Consider the following 18758-nt stretch of genomic DNA (forward strand, 5'->3'; position numbering starts at 1 on the left):
TTTCGGGTAACTATATTACTTTTAACCAAATTCACCACATTTCAAAACGGAGCATAAAAATTCATGACAATTGAGTAAAAGTCAGAACACAACAGAATTACTGCCAATATAGGCTTTACATTAGTTTATTTTCAAATAATGTATTGTATCACCGATGAAACGAACATACAGCATTTTTCACCAGGATGCCCCATCTGGGGTACTGCATATACAATTTGTACATATAAAGAAAAAAATTCACACTTCGCATTGAAGAACTTACTATTTGCAGTTTAGAGATTATTTCGCACAGTGTGCAATGTCAGCAATATCTGTTCTTTCAGACAAGCATGTAAAATTATTTGCAATTTTTAAATCTAATACGCACTTTTCGTGATTTTGTTTCATTTATAAAACCCTCTATCATTTAAATCTTCACCTGCATTATTTTGCTCATGGTGCAAAGTAGAGAGACACATTCCGCATGGGAAAAATATATCTAAAAACAAAGATGATGTGACTAACCAAACGAAAGTGCTGGCATGTTGATAGACACACAAACAAACACACAAAATTCAAGCTTTCGCAACAAACGGTTGCTTCATCAGGAAAGAGGGAAGGAGGGAAAAAGACGAAAGGATGTGGGTTTTAAGGGAGAGAGTAAGGAGTCATTCCAATCCCGGGAGCGGAAAGACTTACCTTAGGGGGGAAAAAAGGACAGGTATACACTCGCGCGGACACACACACATATCCATCCGCACATACACAGACACAAGCAGACATATTCAAAGGCAAAGAGTTTGGGCAGAGATGTCAGTCGAGGCGGAAGTAAAGAGGCAAAGATGTTGTTGAAAGACAGGTGAGGTATGAGCGGCGGCAACTTGAAATTAGCGGAGGTTGAGGCCTGGCGGATAACGAGAAGAGAGGATATACTGAAGGGCAAGTTCCCATCTCCGGAGTTCTGACAGGTTGGTGTTAGTGGGAAGTATCCAGACGGTGTATCCCGGACGGTGTAACACTGTGCCAAGATGTGCTGGCCGTGCACCAAGGCATGTTTAGCCACAGGGTGATCCTCATTACCAACAAACACTGTCTGCCTGTGTCCATTCATGCGAATGGACAATTTGTTGCTGGTCATTCCCACATAGAAAGCTTCACAGTGTAGGCAGGTCAGTTGGTAAATCACGTGGGTGCTTTCACACGTGGCTCTGCCTTTGATCGTGTACACTTTCCGGGTTACAGGACTGGAGTAGGTGGTGGTGGGAGGGTGCATGGGACAGGTTTTACAACGGGGGCGGTTACAAGGGTAGGAGCCAGAGGGTAGCGAAGGTGGTTTGGGGATTTCATAGGGATGAACTAAGAGGTTACGAAGGTTAGGTGGACGGCAGAAAGACACTCTTGGTGGAGTGGGGACGATTTCATGAAGGATGGCTCTCATTTCAGGGCAGGATTTGAGGAAGTCGTATCCCTGCTGGAGAGCCACATTCGGAGTCTGATCCAGTCGGTGGGGTCAGAAGGTTGATGGAGTTAGGTGAAAGGTTTTGTAGGGGGCCTAAGGTTCTGAGGATTCCTTGAAGCTCTGCCTGGACATCAGGAATGGGATTACCTTGGCAAACTTTGTATGTGGTGTTATCTGAAAGCTGACGCAGTCCCTCAGTCACATACTCCCGACGATCAAGTACCACGGTCGTGGAACCCTTGTCCGCCGGAAGAATGACGATGGAACGGTCAGCCTTCAGATCACGGATAGCTTGGGCTTCAGCAGTGGTGATGTTGGGAGTAGGATTAAGGTTTTTTAAGAAGGATTGAGAGGCAAGGCTGGAAGTCAGAAATTCCTGGAAGGTTTGGAGAGGGTGATTTTGAGGAAGAGGAGATGGGTCCCGCTTGTGACGGAGGACGGAACTGTTCCAGGCAGGGCTCAATTTGGATAGTGTCTTGGGGAGTTAAATCATTAGGAGTAGGATTAGGATCATTTTTCTTCGTGGCAAAGTGATATTTCCAGCAGAGAGTACGAGTGTAGGACAGTAAATCTTTGACGAGGGCTGTTTGGTTGAATCTGGGAGTGGGGCTGAAGGTGAGGCCTTTGGATAGGACAGAGGTTTCGGATTGGGAGAGAGGTTTGGAGCAAAGGTTAACTACTGAATTAGGGTATTGTGGTTCCAGATTGTGGTGATTGGAATTTTGAGGTTTTGGAGGGAGTGGAGCTGGAAGTGGGAGATTGAGTAGATGGGAGAGACTGGGTTTGTGTGCAATGAGAGGAGGTTGAGGTTTGCTGGAAAGGTTGTGAAGGGTGAGTGAGTTGCCTTTCCGGAGGTGGGAAACCAGGAGATTGGATAGTTTTTTGAGGTGGAGGGTGGCATGCTGTTCTAATTTGCGGTTGGCCTGTAGGAGGATGCTCGGAACAGCCGGTGTGGATGTGGGAGAGGAAAGATTGAGGACTTTGATTAAGGATAGGAGTTGACAGGTGCGTTCATTGGCTGAGTTGATGTGTAGGTGAAGGATTAGGTGGGTGAGGGCAATGGATTGTTCAGTTTGGAACTGGTATAGGGACTGATGGAAAGAAGGGTTGCAGCCAGAGATGGGAACTTTAAGTGTGAGGCCTTTGGGGGTAATGCCAAATGTCAGACAAGCCTGAGAAAATAAAATATGGGAGTGTAATCTGGCTAGGGCAAAGGCATGTTTGCGGAGGGAATGTAAATAAAACTTAATGGGGTCGTTGTGGGGGTGTTGTGGGGGTGACATGGTATTAGAAGGTGGAAAGTGTAACATGAGGATGAAATGAAAATGAAAATAAAAATATATGGGGAGAGATAAAGGTGAACTAGAAAGCAACTGGAGATCTGGTGTGAAAAAAGGCGAAAAAGTGTTGGTTAAAGCTGGGCTATGTTGATCCTGTGTTGAACTTGGGTTGGTAGACAACGATGTGCATAAAGGTTAGGTGGTTGTGTTGCCGCCAAAACTCATCGAAGGGTGGGGAAATTCGGGAAACTTTCGAAAAAACTACGTGTAAATGTATTAAAAGGAGTGGTTTTGTGGTGGCAGATTATGAAAATGAGGCTAACAATTGTCTGACAAAGAACTAATGACGTTACAACCTGTGGAAAGCGGCTAAAAATGATCCGTGATGTGAGAAAAACGGAAATGGAAATAAAGCAAAAGTTATTAGAACGAGCCGAAATGGTTATTTAATAGGTGAAAGGAACTGTTTGGGAACTAGAAACGGTGGATTTTATAGCAGCGGTAGTGTTGAAAGTGGAAAAAAAATTTTTTTGGTTATGGTTTGGAAGTGGGTTACGTATTATTACGTATTATTGAGTATATATCAGGGGGATAAAACTGTATAGTAGATTACGGTAAAAAGGAGAAGGTGAATACAAAGTGAAACTACTGGCAAAAACAGAAAGAGAAAATAAGACGATAGAAAAGATTTCGAAATGCAACAGTGACAATAACAAATGTAATTGTACGGTCCTACTCCCAACATCACCACTGCTGAAGCCCAAGCTATCCGTGATCTGAAGGCTGACCGTTCCATCATCATTCTTCCGGCGGACAAGGGTTCCACGACCGTGGTACTTGATCGTCGGGAGTATGTGACTGAGGGACTGCGTCAGCTTTCAGACAACACCACATACAAAGTTTGCCAAGGTAATCCCATTCCTGATGTTCAGGCGGAGCTTCAAGGAATCCTCAGAACCTTAGGCCCCCTACAAAACCTTTCACCTAACTCCATCAACCTTCTGACCCCACCGACACCCCGCACCCCTACCTTCTACCTTCTTCCTAAAATCCACAAACCCAATCATCCCAGCCGCCCCATTGTAGCTGGTTACCAAGCCCCCACAGAACGTATCTCTGCCTACGTAGATCAACACCTTCAACCCATTACATGCAGTCTCCCATCCTTCATCAAAGACACCAACCACTTTCTCGAACGCCTGGAATCCTTACCCAGTCTGTTACCCCCGGAAACCATCCTTGTCACCATTGATGCCACTTCCTTATACACAAATATTCCGCACATCCAGGGCCCCGCTGCGATGGAGCACTTTCTTTCACGCCGATCACCTGCCACCCTACCTAAAACCTCTTTCCTCATTACCTTAGCCAGCTTCATCCTGACCCACAACTTCTTCACTTTTGAAGGGCAGACATACCAACAATTAAAGGGAACAGCCATGGGTACCAGGATGGCCCCCTCGTGCACCAACCTATTCATGGGTCGCTTAGAGCAAGCCTTCTTGGTTACCCAGGCCTGCCAACCCAAAGTTTGGTACAGATTTATTGATGACATCTTCATGATCTGGACTCACAGTGAAGAACAACTCCAGAATTTCCTCTCCAACCTCAACTCCTTTGGTTCCATCAGATTCACCTGGTCCTACTCCAAATCCCATGCCACTTTCCTTGATGTTGACCTCCATCTGTCCAATGGTCAGCTTCACTCGTCCGTCCACATCAAACCCACCAACAAGCAACAGTACCTCCATTATGACAGCTGCCACCCATTCCACATCAAACGGTCCCTTCCCTACAGCCTAGGTCTTCGTGGCAAACAAATCTGCTCCAGTCCGGAATCCCTGAACCATTACACCAACAACCTGAAAACAGCTTTCGCATCCCGCAACTACCCTCCCGACCTGGTACAGAAGCAAATAACCAGAGCCACTTCCTCGTCCCCTCAAACCCAGAACCTCCCACAGAAGAACCACAAAAGTGCCCCACTTGTGACAGGATACTTTCCGGGACTGGATCAGACTCTGAATGTGGCTCTCCAGCAGGGATACGACTTCCCAAATCCTGCCCTGAAATGAGATCCATCCTTCATGAAATCGTCCCCACTCCACCAAGAGTGTCTTTCCGCTGTCCACCTAACCTTCGTAACCTCTTAGTTCATCCCTATGAAATCCCCAAACCGACTTCCCTACCCTCTGGCTCCTGCCCATGTAACCGCCCCCGGTGTAAAACCTGTCCAATGCACATGTGAAAGCACCCACGTGATTTACCAACTGACCTGCCTACACTGTGAAGCTTTCTATGTGGGAATGACCAGCAACAAACTGTCCATTCACATGAATGGACACAGGCAGACAGTGTTTGTTGGTAATGAGGATCACCCCATGGCTAAACATGCCTTGGTGCACGGCCAGCATATCTTGGCACAGTGTTACACCGCTCGGGATACACCGTCTGGATACTTCCCACTAACACCAACCTGTCAGAACTCCGGAGATGGGAACTTGCCCTTCAGTATATCTTCCCTTCTCGTTATCCGCCAGGCCTCAACCTCCGCTAATTTCAAGTTGCTGCCGCTCATACCTCACCTGTCTTTCAACAACATCTTTGTCTCTTTACTTCCGCCTCGACTGACATCTCTGCCCAAACTCTTTGCCTTTACAAATGTCTGCTTGTGTCTGTGTATGTGCGGATGGATGTGTGTGTGTGTGCGCGCGCGTTTGTATACCTGTCCTTTTTTCCCCCCTAAGGTAAGTCTTTCCGCTCCCAGGATTGGAATGACTCCTTACCCTCTCCCTTAAAACCCACATCCTTTCATCTTTCCCCCTCCTTCCCTCTTTCCTGATGAAGCAACTGTTTGTTGCGAAAGCTAGAATTTTGTGTGTATGTTTGTGTTTGTTTGTGTGTCTATCGACGTGCCAGCGCTTTCGTTTGGTACAGAACATAGAAGGGAACATTCCACGTGGGAAAAATATATCTAAAAACAAAGATGATGTGACTTACCAAACAAACAAACAAACACAAACATTGTGTGTATGTTTGTGTGTGTTTGTGTGTCTATCGACCTGCCAGCACTTTCGTTTGATAAGTCACATCATCTTTGTTTTTATATATATATATATTACCATCCCAAAAATGTGAAAATTTAAAAATAAATTTTTGACACCACTGCACAGCCTACAAATAGATTATACAGGGTGATTCAAAAAGAATACCACAACTTTAGGAATTTAAAACTCTGCAACGACAAAAGGCAGAGCTAAGCACTATCTGTCGGCGAATTAAGGGAGCTATAAAGTTTCATTTAGTTGTACATTTGTTCGCTTGAGGCGCTGTTGACTAGGCGTCAGCGTCAGTTGATGCTAAGATGGCGACCGCTCAACAGAAAGCTTTTTGTGTTATTGAGTATGGCAGAAGTGAATCGACGACAGTTGTTCAGTGTGGGGCACTGAGAATTCGTGGGAAACAACTCAGTATGAACGTGATTCGCTTAAGGTGAACGTTTTCTGTGCCATTTCAGCCAATAAAGTTTTTGGTCCCTTTTTCTTCGAAGGTGCTACTGTAACTGGACTACAGTATCTGGAGATGTTAGAGAATTGGCTGTTCCCTCAGCTCGAACAAGAAGCACAACAATTCATATTTCAGCAGGATGGAGCGCCACCACATTGGCACTTATCTGTCCGTAACTACCTGAATGTCAACTACCCGAGGCGATGGATCGGCCACCAGGCAGCCCGTGACAGAGCACTTCATCACTGGCCTCCAAGAAGTCCTGATCTTACCCCCTGCGATTTTTTCTTATGGGGGTATGTTAAGGATATGGTGTTTCGGCCACCTCTCCCAGCCGCCATTGATGATTTGAAACGAGAAATAACAGCAGCTATCCAAACTGTTACGCCTGATATGCTACAGAGAGTGTGGAACGAGTTGGAGTATCGGGTTCATATTGCTCGAGTGTCTGGAGGGGGCCATATTGAACATCTCTGAACTTGTTTTTGAGTGAAAAAAAAAAACCTTTTTAAATACTCTTTGTAATGATGTATAACAGAAGGTTATATTATGTTTCTTTCATTAATTACACATTTTTAAAGTTGTGGTATTCTTTTTGAATCACCCTGTATTATCATCTTATGTTTTTTAACTGATAGATCAGTATTTCTAAATGTTTAAATATTGTACAGGTGCAGGGAAGGATGAGGGAGTGGGCATCCAGTAACAGAAGCTTCAAATAATAACAGTAGGCTTAATTAGATAAAAATCATGATATAATTCAATGTAGGGGATACAAGGGGCACATTTGGAGAAGGTGCCCAGGTGCTTGGAGGAAACATCATGGCTAAATTTGAGTGGACTGAAGTCTCCACACTAGGAACATTAAGGAGGATTGCACATTGTTAGGTCAGAGGCAGAGGGCAGAGAGAGAACTACTCCTGAAACCGACACAGTGCCCACATCCCCCAGAACCTCATTTGACCATCTTCCCACACTTCCCATTGATTGCTCTATGTGACACTTGCAAATCTTGCCTCAACAGCAATCTCTCACAAACTACTCTTGGCCTGAGGCATAGGTCGTTTGTGCAAAAGTTGTGGGAACGTTCCCATAACAGACAAGTCCAGGCGTGGAAGACAGAAAATTTAATAACACAAAGCCAAGAATAGAACGCTCCTGAATTTCTCCAAATATGGAGGCCCCTGCACAATATTGTGACAGATAAATAAAAATTATTAAAATATATGGCTGAAAAATCCACATAAAAAAAGAATGAAAGGAAGTAAAAAATGAGAGTAAAATAAAGTTATTGAAATCACGCTATAAAATTTAGAAATGTCTAAACCGATGCATAATCCAATTAAATGAATAAATGTAATTATCACAGAGACATTCATTAATAATGTAAAGGAAATACACCTACATGAGAACTTTTTTGTTGATTATTTGCATATGATAGCCCACCAGCTAACCTACACCATATCATTTCAAAAGATCAATCCCACCCCTGGGCATCACACTTTGTTATGTAAAACAAAGTGAAGTGTGGCAAAAGAAAGTAACACAAGTGAATAATAATAAACAACTTTCATTTCGAACAATGGAATTCCAGAATGGAATAATGATAATATTATGAAAATGATAAGATTGCTGCTCATCATATAGAGATGACAAGCTGCCAACAGGCACAACACAAAGACTGCTATATATATTTTCAACATTTCGCAGCCCTGTCAGCAACTGTATAAATATTAATTTTAACTTTTAAAAACCAACAGCCTTAATTGAAAAGTTTCCCTAGATTTACCTAGGTTTCGGTTGGGACATCCCAACCTTCTTCAGTATAAAAGTAACTACCATTTGTCCATACTGGACATCGTAAAGCTAAAACTATAAATCCATAAATTATTATCAGACTGTAAAAACTTATCTGAAACTGCCTCGGCCCCACTTTGCGAACGCGATGCGGCAGCCACAAGTGCTGTACTGGAGCTGACTAGCGTCATGAGGTCCGCCAAGGCGGACACAATACCTGGCGCCTGCGCGTAAACTGTGTGATAGATACTTGTTAGGACAAGACGCAAACCTAACTCCTGACCTTGAATTACTAGTAAAGCGAAATAAAAGAAAGGTAAAGCTGAGGAAAAGGGCGTATATGTTATCCTATGCAGAACGAACTTAGATCGACTGTCTTAACATTTACGAAGTATTCGTTGGTCATGATATGAGGAAGTCGTCAGGTGCTTACAACATATGGCCTGTCTAGGAAATTTTGTGCTTAAGCACAGAGTTTAATCACCTAAAAAGAATTTAGGAGTGGGAGGATAATATAAAGCCAACATCGTCATTATTATGACTAGGTCTAAAAACATTTTTTGAGACATAAATGTTAAGCATTTGCTTAGCTATAGTTACACAACTCATGAACATCCAATTGAATTAGCACACAAATGGTCAAGAATGAACTTATGAAAAAGTCTACATCTAATCTGTAACATCCAGCAATACGGGCCATATAAGGTAGATGGTCATTACTCAAGATTAATATATTTGACCTGAAATGGTCTAGACCACTTAAGCCTTTTTCTCAGATGTACCTTTCTTTTAATTCACTTTACTAGTAAATTCAAGGTCAGGAGTTAGATTCGCATCTTGTCCTAACAAGTACCCATCACACAGTTTAAGCGCACGCGCTAAGTATTGTGTCCGCTTAGGCGGGCCTCATGACACTATGGTCAGTTCCAGTACAGCACTCGTGGCTGCTGCATCGTGGTCGCGAAGTGGGGCCGAGGCAGTTTCAGATAAGTTTTTACCGTCTGATGATAATTTATGGATTTATAATTTTAGCTTGATGATGTCCACTATGGACAAACGGTAGTTACTTTTATTCTGAAGAAGGTTCGGTTATCTTGACTGAAACCTAGGTAAATCTAGGTAACTTTGCAACTGAGGCTGTTGGTTTTTAAAAGTTAAAACTGTTATATATCAGAGTTTTGGCCAAAAGGCCTTCTTCTAACGTACACCTTATGGGAAAATCAATACATGGGTGATGGTGGTGGTGGTGGTGGTGGTGGTGCAGATGTGGGGAGAGGGGGCGGGGGGGCGGGGGGGGCGGGGGGGGGGGCGGGGGCGGGGGGGGTGGGAGTGAAAGCGTATTAGCAGGGTAGGGATGAAGCAGTGTGTAGTGCTGCTTGTTGGAGCATGCAGGGGCATTGTGGGGACAATGTAGGGTTGCTAGGTGCAGTTGGGAGTTTTGGGGGAGGGGGAAAGAGGGGGCAGAAATAGAGTGAAGAATTTCTTCCAACTAACACCAGGTTTTCTGAATTGTGCAGGTGGGAACTCTCCTTGCAATGTATTCTATGTTCCTGTAAATCCCCTGGCCTCAACCTCTGCTAGTCTCTGCCCTTCACCCATCGATCTCCTTCCTTGCTCCCATTCCAGCACTACATAGCCTTCTATACCACCAACATATCCATTAATCTTTTTCCCCTCCCCTGCTTCTCTCCTTTCATCCTCCCTTCCGCCCCCCCCCCCCCCCCCCCTGTCCCCAAACCACCTGAATGCACCTAGCAGCCCTACCATGTCCCTACATGCTTTCACAAGTAACACTAATTTCTCCCCAAACCCTATCCTGCTATACCTCCCCCTCCCACCCCTGCCTTTCCTTATCCCCCAGCACTGCTTCTTCGATCAGGTACAGTTGTTTGCAATCTGGCCTCAGTGGGCAGAAATAGTGGTCACATGTTTGGGAGTTGTCACTGTGTGCGCGCTTTCTACTTTAGAAGAAGGCCTTTTGGCCAAAAGCTCAAATGTATGGAAGTCTTGTGTCTATTTGTGACTAAACATTTTCCTCTATGTCTTGAGTAGCAATTTATTCTTTTCACAATATTGTCATTACAAATGTCATTTCATAACACACTTTTGTAAGATCATTTCTTCTGGAAAATCTCTGAAATAGATATTACTAACATCTTATCCTCTTTTTGGGGTCAACATTCAACTCATTATGTTGCAGATCTTCAAGCAAGCAAATGGAAATCTGCAGTACTTCAGTCCATTTTCTATGTGCTAGGACTACAAACAGAGCCCTGAGAACATTTTATAATAGGTTTAATAAACTGAAGAGGGGCTTGGCAGTAAGCATGTTGAACTGTCCTTTCATGTTACCTGTCTTAAAAACAAATTACGTACTTTCTTCATAGGTGTCTTTCTGTCAGCTGCAAAACACACACACACACACACACACACACACACACACACATACACACACACACACACACACACTTTAGAAGCTAATAATTACTGACAAAAACAAAATGTAGCACCTTACAAACAAAATTCATACCAGGGGTAGGTGTGTCCGCAACAGACGGTACATCTGGTTTCTTTGTCAGTGTTACTGCTACTGGAGGTGGAATGTCTTCCTCATTAACCACACGACCAGCTTTTGCCTGCTTCAGCATATCGTTAAGTGTTTTTATTCCCCTGCCAAACCTGGAAGAAAAATAATGTACTGGCTCAGTAACATCTTGACGTCTACACACTACACCATTCATTTAGAACCAACTTTAGAACCTCTTTCTGTATACATTGTAAGGGGGGAGAAGAAGAAGAAGATGCACCAAGAAGGAATTATCTGAAAGGGGATGGAAATCAGTAGATGTTACGATGTACATGCAAAGACAAGCAAACGATTAGACTTCAGAAAAATGACTGATATATTCAAGAGAATGAGCTTCACAAATTGTGCAAGTCAATAACACTTTGGACCACCTCTTGCCCTTATGCAACCAGTATTTCGTCTTGGCAATGATTTATAGAGTTTTTGGATGTCCACCTGAGAGAGATTGTGCCAAATTCTGTCCAATCGATGTGTTAGATTATCAAAACCCCAAGATGGTCGAAGGACCCTGCCCATAATGCTCCAAACATTCTCAATTGGGGAGAGATGTGGTGACGTTGTGCAAGACAGGTTTTGGCAAGCACGAAGACAAGCAGTAGAAGCTCTCACCGTTTGGGAGTGGGCATCATCTTGCTGAAACGTAAGCCCGGGATGGGCTTGCCACGAAGGGCAACAAAACGCGGCACAGAATATCATCAGCATAACACTGTGCTGTAAGGGTGCCGCAAATGAAAACCAAAGTGATCCTTCTATGGGAAGAAATGACATCCCAGAGCATCACATCTGGTTTTGGTGCTGTGTGGCAGGCGACAGTCAGCTTGGTATCTGATCTCTGTCTGGAGCATCTACACCCTATTCCTCACTGGTCATTGGGGATCAAATTCACAGTGGCACTCATTCTCCAACACAATTCTATTCCAGCCAGTGGGATTCCGGGCTGAAGATGTGTCTGGAGAAGCCCCAACATTGGTAGGATATCAACGTGACTGTCACCCACCACATGGTCCAACAACCAGGAGTGATGGGTCTGTGGAGCCTTTTGTTTTCATAGCAGGACCCTTTCGGTTGTCATCCGTGGCACCCTTACAGTACAACAGTATGTCAGCAATACTCTAAGCCTCTAAGCCCAAGACATTTTGGGGTTACATTTCAGCAGAATAATGCCCGCCCACACATGGTAAGAGTTTCTACGCTTGTCTTTGTGCTTGTCAAACCCAACCTTGGACAGTACAGTTGCCAGATCTCTCCCCAGTTGAGAATGTTTGGAACATTATGGGCGGGGCCCTTCAAACATCTTGGGGTTTTGATGAACTAACGCACAAGTTGGACAGAATTTGGCACAATATCCCTCAGGAGGACATCCACTAACTCTATCAATCAACACAAAACTGAATAACTGCATAAGGGCCATAGGTGGACGAATAGGTTTTCGACCTGCTCAATTTGTGAAGCTCTTTCTCTTGAACAAATCACCCAATTTTTATCAAGTTCTTATTTGTTTGTTTGTACACGTAAATCACATCTAACGATTTCTGTCCCATTTGGATACTTCCTTCGTGGTGCATTTTTTTTTCTATTTCTATGCATACAGCACTTGTAAAAAGTGATCAAAGTAAAATTCAGGATGCTCACTTAAAATGCTACCTGATATTAGATACCATAAGCTATACTGGACATTTGTGTTCTTGAATATATTGATGATGACAGTCAATAGCAACTATCCAGCTGACTGGATTGCTAAGCATCACATTGATTAACAGGAAGCTCGGGAAGATAGAGATGATAAAATATGATGTTGTTGTGGTCTTCAGTCCTGAGACTGGTTTGATGCAGCCCTCCATGCTACTCTATCGTGTGCAAGCTTCTTCATCTCCCAGTACCTACTGCAGCCTACATCCTTCTGAATCTGCTTAGTGTATTCATCTCTTGGTCTCCCTCTACGATTTTTACCCTCCACGCTGCCATCCAGCACTAAATTGGTGATCCCCCCCATGTATCAGAACATGTCCTACCAACCGATCCCTTCTTCTAGTCAAGTTGTACCACAAGCTCCTCTTCTCCCCAATCCTATTCAGTACTTCCTCATTAGTTATGTGATCTACCCATCTAATCTTAAGCATTCTTCCGTAGCACCACATTTCGAAAGCTTCTATTCTCTTCTTGTCCTAACTATTTATCGTCCACGTTTCACTTCCATACACGGCTACACTCCATACAAATACTTTCAGAAATAACTTCCTGACACTTAAATCTAAACTCTATGTTAATAAATTTCTCTTCTTCAGAAATGCTTTCGTTGCCATTGCCAGTCTACATTTTATATCCTCTCTACTTCGACCATCATCAGTTACTTTGCTCCCCAAATAGCAAAACTCCTTTACTACTTTAAGTGTCTCATTTCCTAATCTAATTCCTCCAGCATCACCCCGACTGAATTCGACTACATCCTTGTTTTGCTTTTGTTGATGTTCATCTTATACCCTCCTTTCGAGACACTCTCCATTCCGTTCAACTGCTCTTCCAAGTCCTTTGCGTCTCTGACAGAATTACAATGTCATCGGCGGACCTCAAAGTTTTTATTTCTTCTCCATGGATGTTAATACCTATGCCGAATTTTTCTTTTGTTTCCTCCACTGCTTGCTCAATATAGAGATTGAATAACATCGGGGAGAGGCTACAACCCTGTCTCACTCCCTTCCAAACCACTGCTTCCCTTTGATGTCCCTCAACTCTTATAACTGCCATCTGGTTTCTGTACAAATTGAAAATAGCTTTTCGCTCCCTGTCTGTTACGCCTGCCACCTTCAGAATTTGAAAGAGAGTATTCCAGTCAACATTGTCAAAAGCTTTCTCTAAGTCTACAAATGCTAGAAAAGTAGGTTCGCCTTTCCTTAATCTAGCTTCTAAGATAAGTCGTAGGGTCAGTATTGCCTCCTGTGTTCCAACATTTCTACGGAATCCAAACTGATCTTCCCCGAGGTTGGCTTCTACTACTTCTTCCATTCGTCTGTAAAGAATTCGCGTTAGTATTTTGCAGCCGTGACTTATTAAACTGATAGTTTGGTAATTTTCACATCTGTCAACACCTGCTTTCTTTGGGATTGGAATTATTATACCCTTCTTGAAGTCTGAGGGTATTTCGCCTGTCTCATACATCTTGCTCACCAGATGGTAGAGTTTTGTCAGGACTGGCTCTCCCAAGGTTGTCAGTAGTTCTAATGGAATGTTGTCTACTCCGGGGGTCTTGTTTCGACTTAGGTCTTTCAGTGCTCTGTCAAACTCTTCACGCAGTATCATATCTCCCAATTCATCTTCATCTACGTCCTCTTCCATTTCCATAATATTGTCCTCAAGTACGTCGCCCTTGTATAGACCCTTTATATACTCCTTCCACCTTTCTGCTTTCCCTTCTTTGCTTAGAACTTGGTTTCCATCTGAGCTCTTGATATTCACACAAGTGGTTCTCTTTTCTCCAAAGGTCTCTTTAATTTTCCTGTAGGCAGTATCTATCTTACCACTAGTGAGATAAGCCTCTACATCCTCACATTTGTCCTCCAGCCATCCCTGCTTAGCCATTTTGCACTTCCTGTTGATCTCATTTTTGAGACGTTTGAATTCGTTTTTGCCTGCTTCATTTACTGCATTTTTATATTTTCTCCTTTCATCAATTAAATTCAATATTTCTTCTGTTACTCAAGGATTTCTACTAACCATCGTCTTTTTACCTACTTGATCCTCTGCTGCCTTCACTACTTCATCCCTCAAAGCTACCCATTCTTCTTCTAGTGTATTTCTTTCCCCCATTCCTGTCAATTGTTCCCTTATGCTCTCCCTGAAACTCTGTACAACCTCTGGTTCTTTCAGTTTATCCAGGTCCCATCTCCTTAAATTCCCACCTTTTTGCAGTTTCTTCGGTTTTAATCTACAGTTCATAACCAATAGATTGTGGTCAGAGTCCACATCTGCCCCTGGAAATGTCTTACAATTTAAAACCTGGTTCCTAAATTTCTGTCATACCATTCTATAATCTGTCTGAAACCTGTCAGTATCTTCAGGCTTCTTCCATGTATACAACCTTCTTTTATGATTCTTGAACCAAGTGTTAGCTATGATTCAGTTGTGCTCTGTGCAAAATTCTACCAGACTGCTTCCTGTTTCATTTCTTAGCCCCAATCCATATTAACCTACTACATTTCCTTCTCTCCCTTTTCCTACTGACGAATTCCAGTCACCCATGACTATTAAATTTTCGTCTCCCTTCACTATCTGAATAATTTCTTTTATTTCGTCATACATTTCTTCAATTTCTTCGTCATCTGCAGAGCTAGTCGGCATATAAACTTGTACTACTGTGGTAGGCATGGGCTTCGTATCTATCTTGGCCACAATAATGCATTCACTATGCTGTTTGTAGTAGCTTACCCGCATTCCTATTTTCCCATTCATTATTAAACCTACTCCTGCATTACCCCGATTTGATTTTGTGTTTATAACCCTGTATTCACCTGACCAAAAGTCTCGTTCCTCCTGCCACCAAACTTCACTAATTCCCACTATATCTAACTTTAACCTATCCATTTCCCTTTTTAAATTTTCTAACGTACCTGCCCGATTAAGGGATCTGACATACCACGTTCCGATCCGTAGAACGCCAGTTTTCTTTCTCCTGGAACGCCAGTTTTCTTTCTCCTGATAATGACATCCTCTTGAGTAGTCCCCGCCTGGAGATCCGAATGGGGGACTATTTTACTTCTGGAATATTTTACCCAAGAGGATGCCATCATCATTTAAGCATACAGTAAAGCTGCATGCCCTCGGGAAAAATTACGGCTGTAGTTTCCCCTTGCTTTCAGCCGTTCGCAGTACCAGCACAGCAAGGCCGTTTTGGTTAGTGTTATAAGGCCAGATCAGTCAGTCATCCAGACTGTTGCCCCTGCAACTACTGAAAAGGCTGCTGCCCCTCTTCAGGAACCACACGTTTGTCTGGCCTCTCAACAGATACCCCTCCATTGTGGTTGCACCTAGGGTACGGCTATCTGTATCGCTGAGGCACGCAAGCCTCCCCTCCAGCAGCAAGGTCCATGGTTCATATGTTACACTGAGCAAAACAGTTGGTCTACATCGTACATAGCACATGTAAAACAAGTACTGACATAAAATTGTTGAGACTAGCATTCATATTCCTGCCACTGATGCAATCAATGGTAATATTTACTTCGACTGTATTTTGTTTAACAGGCAATTATGTGATATATTTAATGTTTTCTTCCACAATGACTTGGTTCTTGTTATTTTTTTACTTCATGTGAGGAGATGCTGTGTCCATTTCAACAATAATTTATTCTTAATTGTTTTTCGGGATGACTGTAAAGCTTATCACAAAATTAATGTCTTGTTAATTAACTTTGTTGAGCAAAATGTAATACAAATGGAAAAATATATATCAGCAAAACCAATGGGTCTGCATTTTACATCATAGCAATGTTTTAAAAAAGTCAGAGTTAATTATTCAGAGTTAACTGTCTTTTCTCAAACTGAGCCTGCTATTTGAAAGAAAATTATAATGGTTCATTATACCTGGCAACCAAAGATAAGGAAAAAACGAAGAATCAAGGAAATAAGGTTTTGTAAATAACAGCCTTGAATCAAAAAACCAAAAGCATGATTGAAGTTGATGTGTTTCAAGGAACAGTGATATTTTCAGTGGCAGTTGGTATTCAGAAGTTCCTCACATCCATTCCTGCATTGTATTTTTCTAAGTTTCAAGGTAAACAAACATCACTTCTGTTGATGAGTGACACCGACGCTGACACTACAGTTGCTGGTTCCTGCTGCTATGTACTGTTGTTGCAAGAAAGAATGCAGTTTTTCACCATTCAGTAGTAGACTGATGCAGTCACTATCGCCGCTGTGGCAGCAGATAATGCTAACACCAACGCAAGGTGACTGTAAGGTGAACAAGATCAAACCACCCGTGAATGAGTTTGTGAGACTTTATCAGTGAAAGAATTGCAAGAAGAGAGAGATTTAACTATTTCTTTGGTAAAATTTTGTAGTGTAAGTAACAATAAAAATGACCACAAATGATGAAAAAATTGATACCATGTTGCAACTGAGTGAAGTGATAACTGATAGGAATTTGAAACTCCAAAGAAACACGTGAACTGGAACAGTCACATGATTACTGAACTGAAAGAAAGATTTCAACAATATCCAGCAAGGGAATGGAAAGAGTACACTGAGAACTTGTAAATTTTGTACACGGAACAGTGCATACTGGGACAAGGTTGCAGGAAATTACTAGGGAGAAGGCAGAAATGGCTATCTACAAACACGTTAAATGTACTGAAAGGACTGCTTGTACAGACAATGGTGTTACAGGCTGTAGGATCCACACCACTGATTTGAAGGAGAAATTGAAAACAAGGAAGAATTATAAAAGGAAGTAATGTGCCCTTACACAGAACGATAGGGAATATGAACAAATGGTGGAAATAATTTTGTCTAGAGAATGGAAATCATCTATTGAATAACTTTCCATGTTTCTAGCCTGAGGGGGAAATACAAATATTTGAAGATGCTTTTCCACCAACATGGAACGATAAAAAGAACATCACATTTGTAAGAGGGCACCTAAAGACCAAAGCTGGAGAATGAAGAGTCCTTAAGTGAAGGAATTCCAGAATTGGAAAGATTTTGAGAAACAGTTAGTCTGAGGGAGAACAACAGAAGCTAACCCTATGAGTTACTGACCCAAGACCATGCAGCTCTAAATGAGATAGGTTCAAAAAGTATTTTGAATGGAACCTAACATGGGTATAGTTCTTAGATGAAGCAGTAAAGTAGTAAGTAAAGAGCCACCTGATGACAGTATTAATCAGTAGGATGCCAACCTTTGGGCAGGAGAAAATGATTGGGACGGAATGACCAAGAGTTCAATTTGAAGTTAACGGAACAATTGGACATCTTTAATACAGATCATGAAGAAGAGAGGTGGAGAAAGAACAGTCATAATTCACAAGAGCAGACCAAACCCTACAACAGGCAGATAGTAAGAGAAATAAGTCATTACTGGACAAAAATAGTGATAAAAAGTGCAATAGTATCGAAGGAAATTGGCGGAGATCCAAAATGTGAAATAATTTGGGTGAAGGTCACGGTTAAAGCAGGCTCAAACATGGTAATTGGATGTCTCTATAGGCTCCCTGGCTCAGCAGCTGTTGTGGCAGAGCACCTGAAGGAAAATTTGGAAAATATTTCGAGTAGATTTCCCAACCATGTTATAGTTCTGGGTGGAGATTTTAATTTGCCGGATATAGACTGGGAGACTCAAACGTTTATAACTGGTGGCAGGGACAAAGAATCCAGTGAAATTTTTTAAGCGCATCATCTGAAAACTACCTTGAGCAGTTAAACCGAGAACCGACTCATGGCGATAACATATTAGACCTTCTGGTGACAAACAGACCAGAACTATTTGAAACAGTTAACGCAGAACAGGGTATCAGTGATCATAAAGCGGTTACTGCATCGATGATTTCACCCGTAAATAGAAATATTGAAAAAGGTAGGAAGATTTTTCTCTTTAGCAAAAGTGACAAAAAGCAAATTTCAGAGTACTTGACGGCTCATCTCTAGTACAGATAGTGTTGAGGATCAGTGGACAAAGTTCAAAACCATTGTACAATATGCATTAGATGAGTATGTGCCAAGCAAGATTGTAAGATATGGAGAAGAGCCACCATGGTACAACAACCGAGTTAGAAAACTGTAAAGTTCTATGTACCAACTTGGCATAAAACCCTAAGAAATTTTGGTCGTATGTCAAAGCGGTAGGTGGATCAAAACAAAATGTCCAGACACTCTGTGACCAAAATGGTACTGAAACAGAGGATGACAGACTAAAAGCCGAAATACTGAATGTCTTTCTCCAAAGCTGTTTCACAGAGGAAGACTGCACTTTAGTTCCTTCTCTAGATTGTCGCACAGATGACCAACTGGTAGATATCGAAACAGACGACAGAGGGATAGAAAAAAAACAAAATTACTCAAAAGAGGAAAGGTCGCTGGACCTGATGGGATACCAGTTCAACTTGCCCCCCTTCTTGCAGTGGTGTACCATAGGTCTCTAGGAGAGCGTAGCGTTCCA

The 18758-nt window shown here is 42.5% G+C and overlaps 1 protein-coding gene across 2 annotated transcripts in view; it reads right to left on the reverse strand.

The window, feature by feature from the left end:
- LOC124798026 (coiled-coil and C2 domain-containing protein 1-like) overlaps positions 1–18758 on the reverse strand; it is a 131463-nt gene that overhangs the window by 73821 nt on the left and 38884 nt on the right. For both annotated transcript variants that reach the window (XM_047261236.1, XM_047261238.1), the window contains exon 5: positions 10553–10701. In XM_047261236.1, the coding sequence (XP_047117192.1) occupies positions 10553–10701 (149 nt within the window). The remainder of the gene's footprint in view (positions 1–10552; positions 10702–18758) is intronic.

Source organism: Schistocerca piceifrons, chromosome 5 (genome assembly GCF_021461385.2).
Source record: "Schistocerca piceifrons isolate TAMUIC-IGC-003096 chromosome 5, iqSchPice1.1, whole genome shotgun sequence".
Taxonomy (NCBI): domain Eukaryota; kingdom Metazoa; phylum Arthropoda; class Insecta; order Orthoptera; family Acrididae; genus Schistocerca; species Schistocerca piceifrons.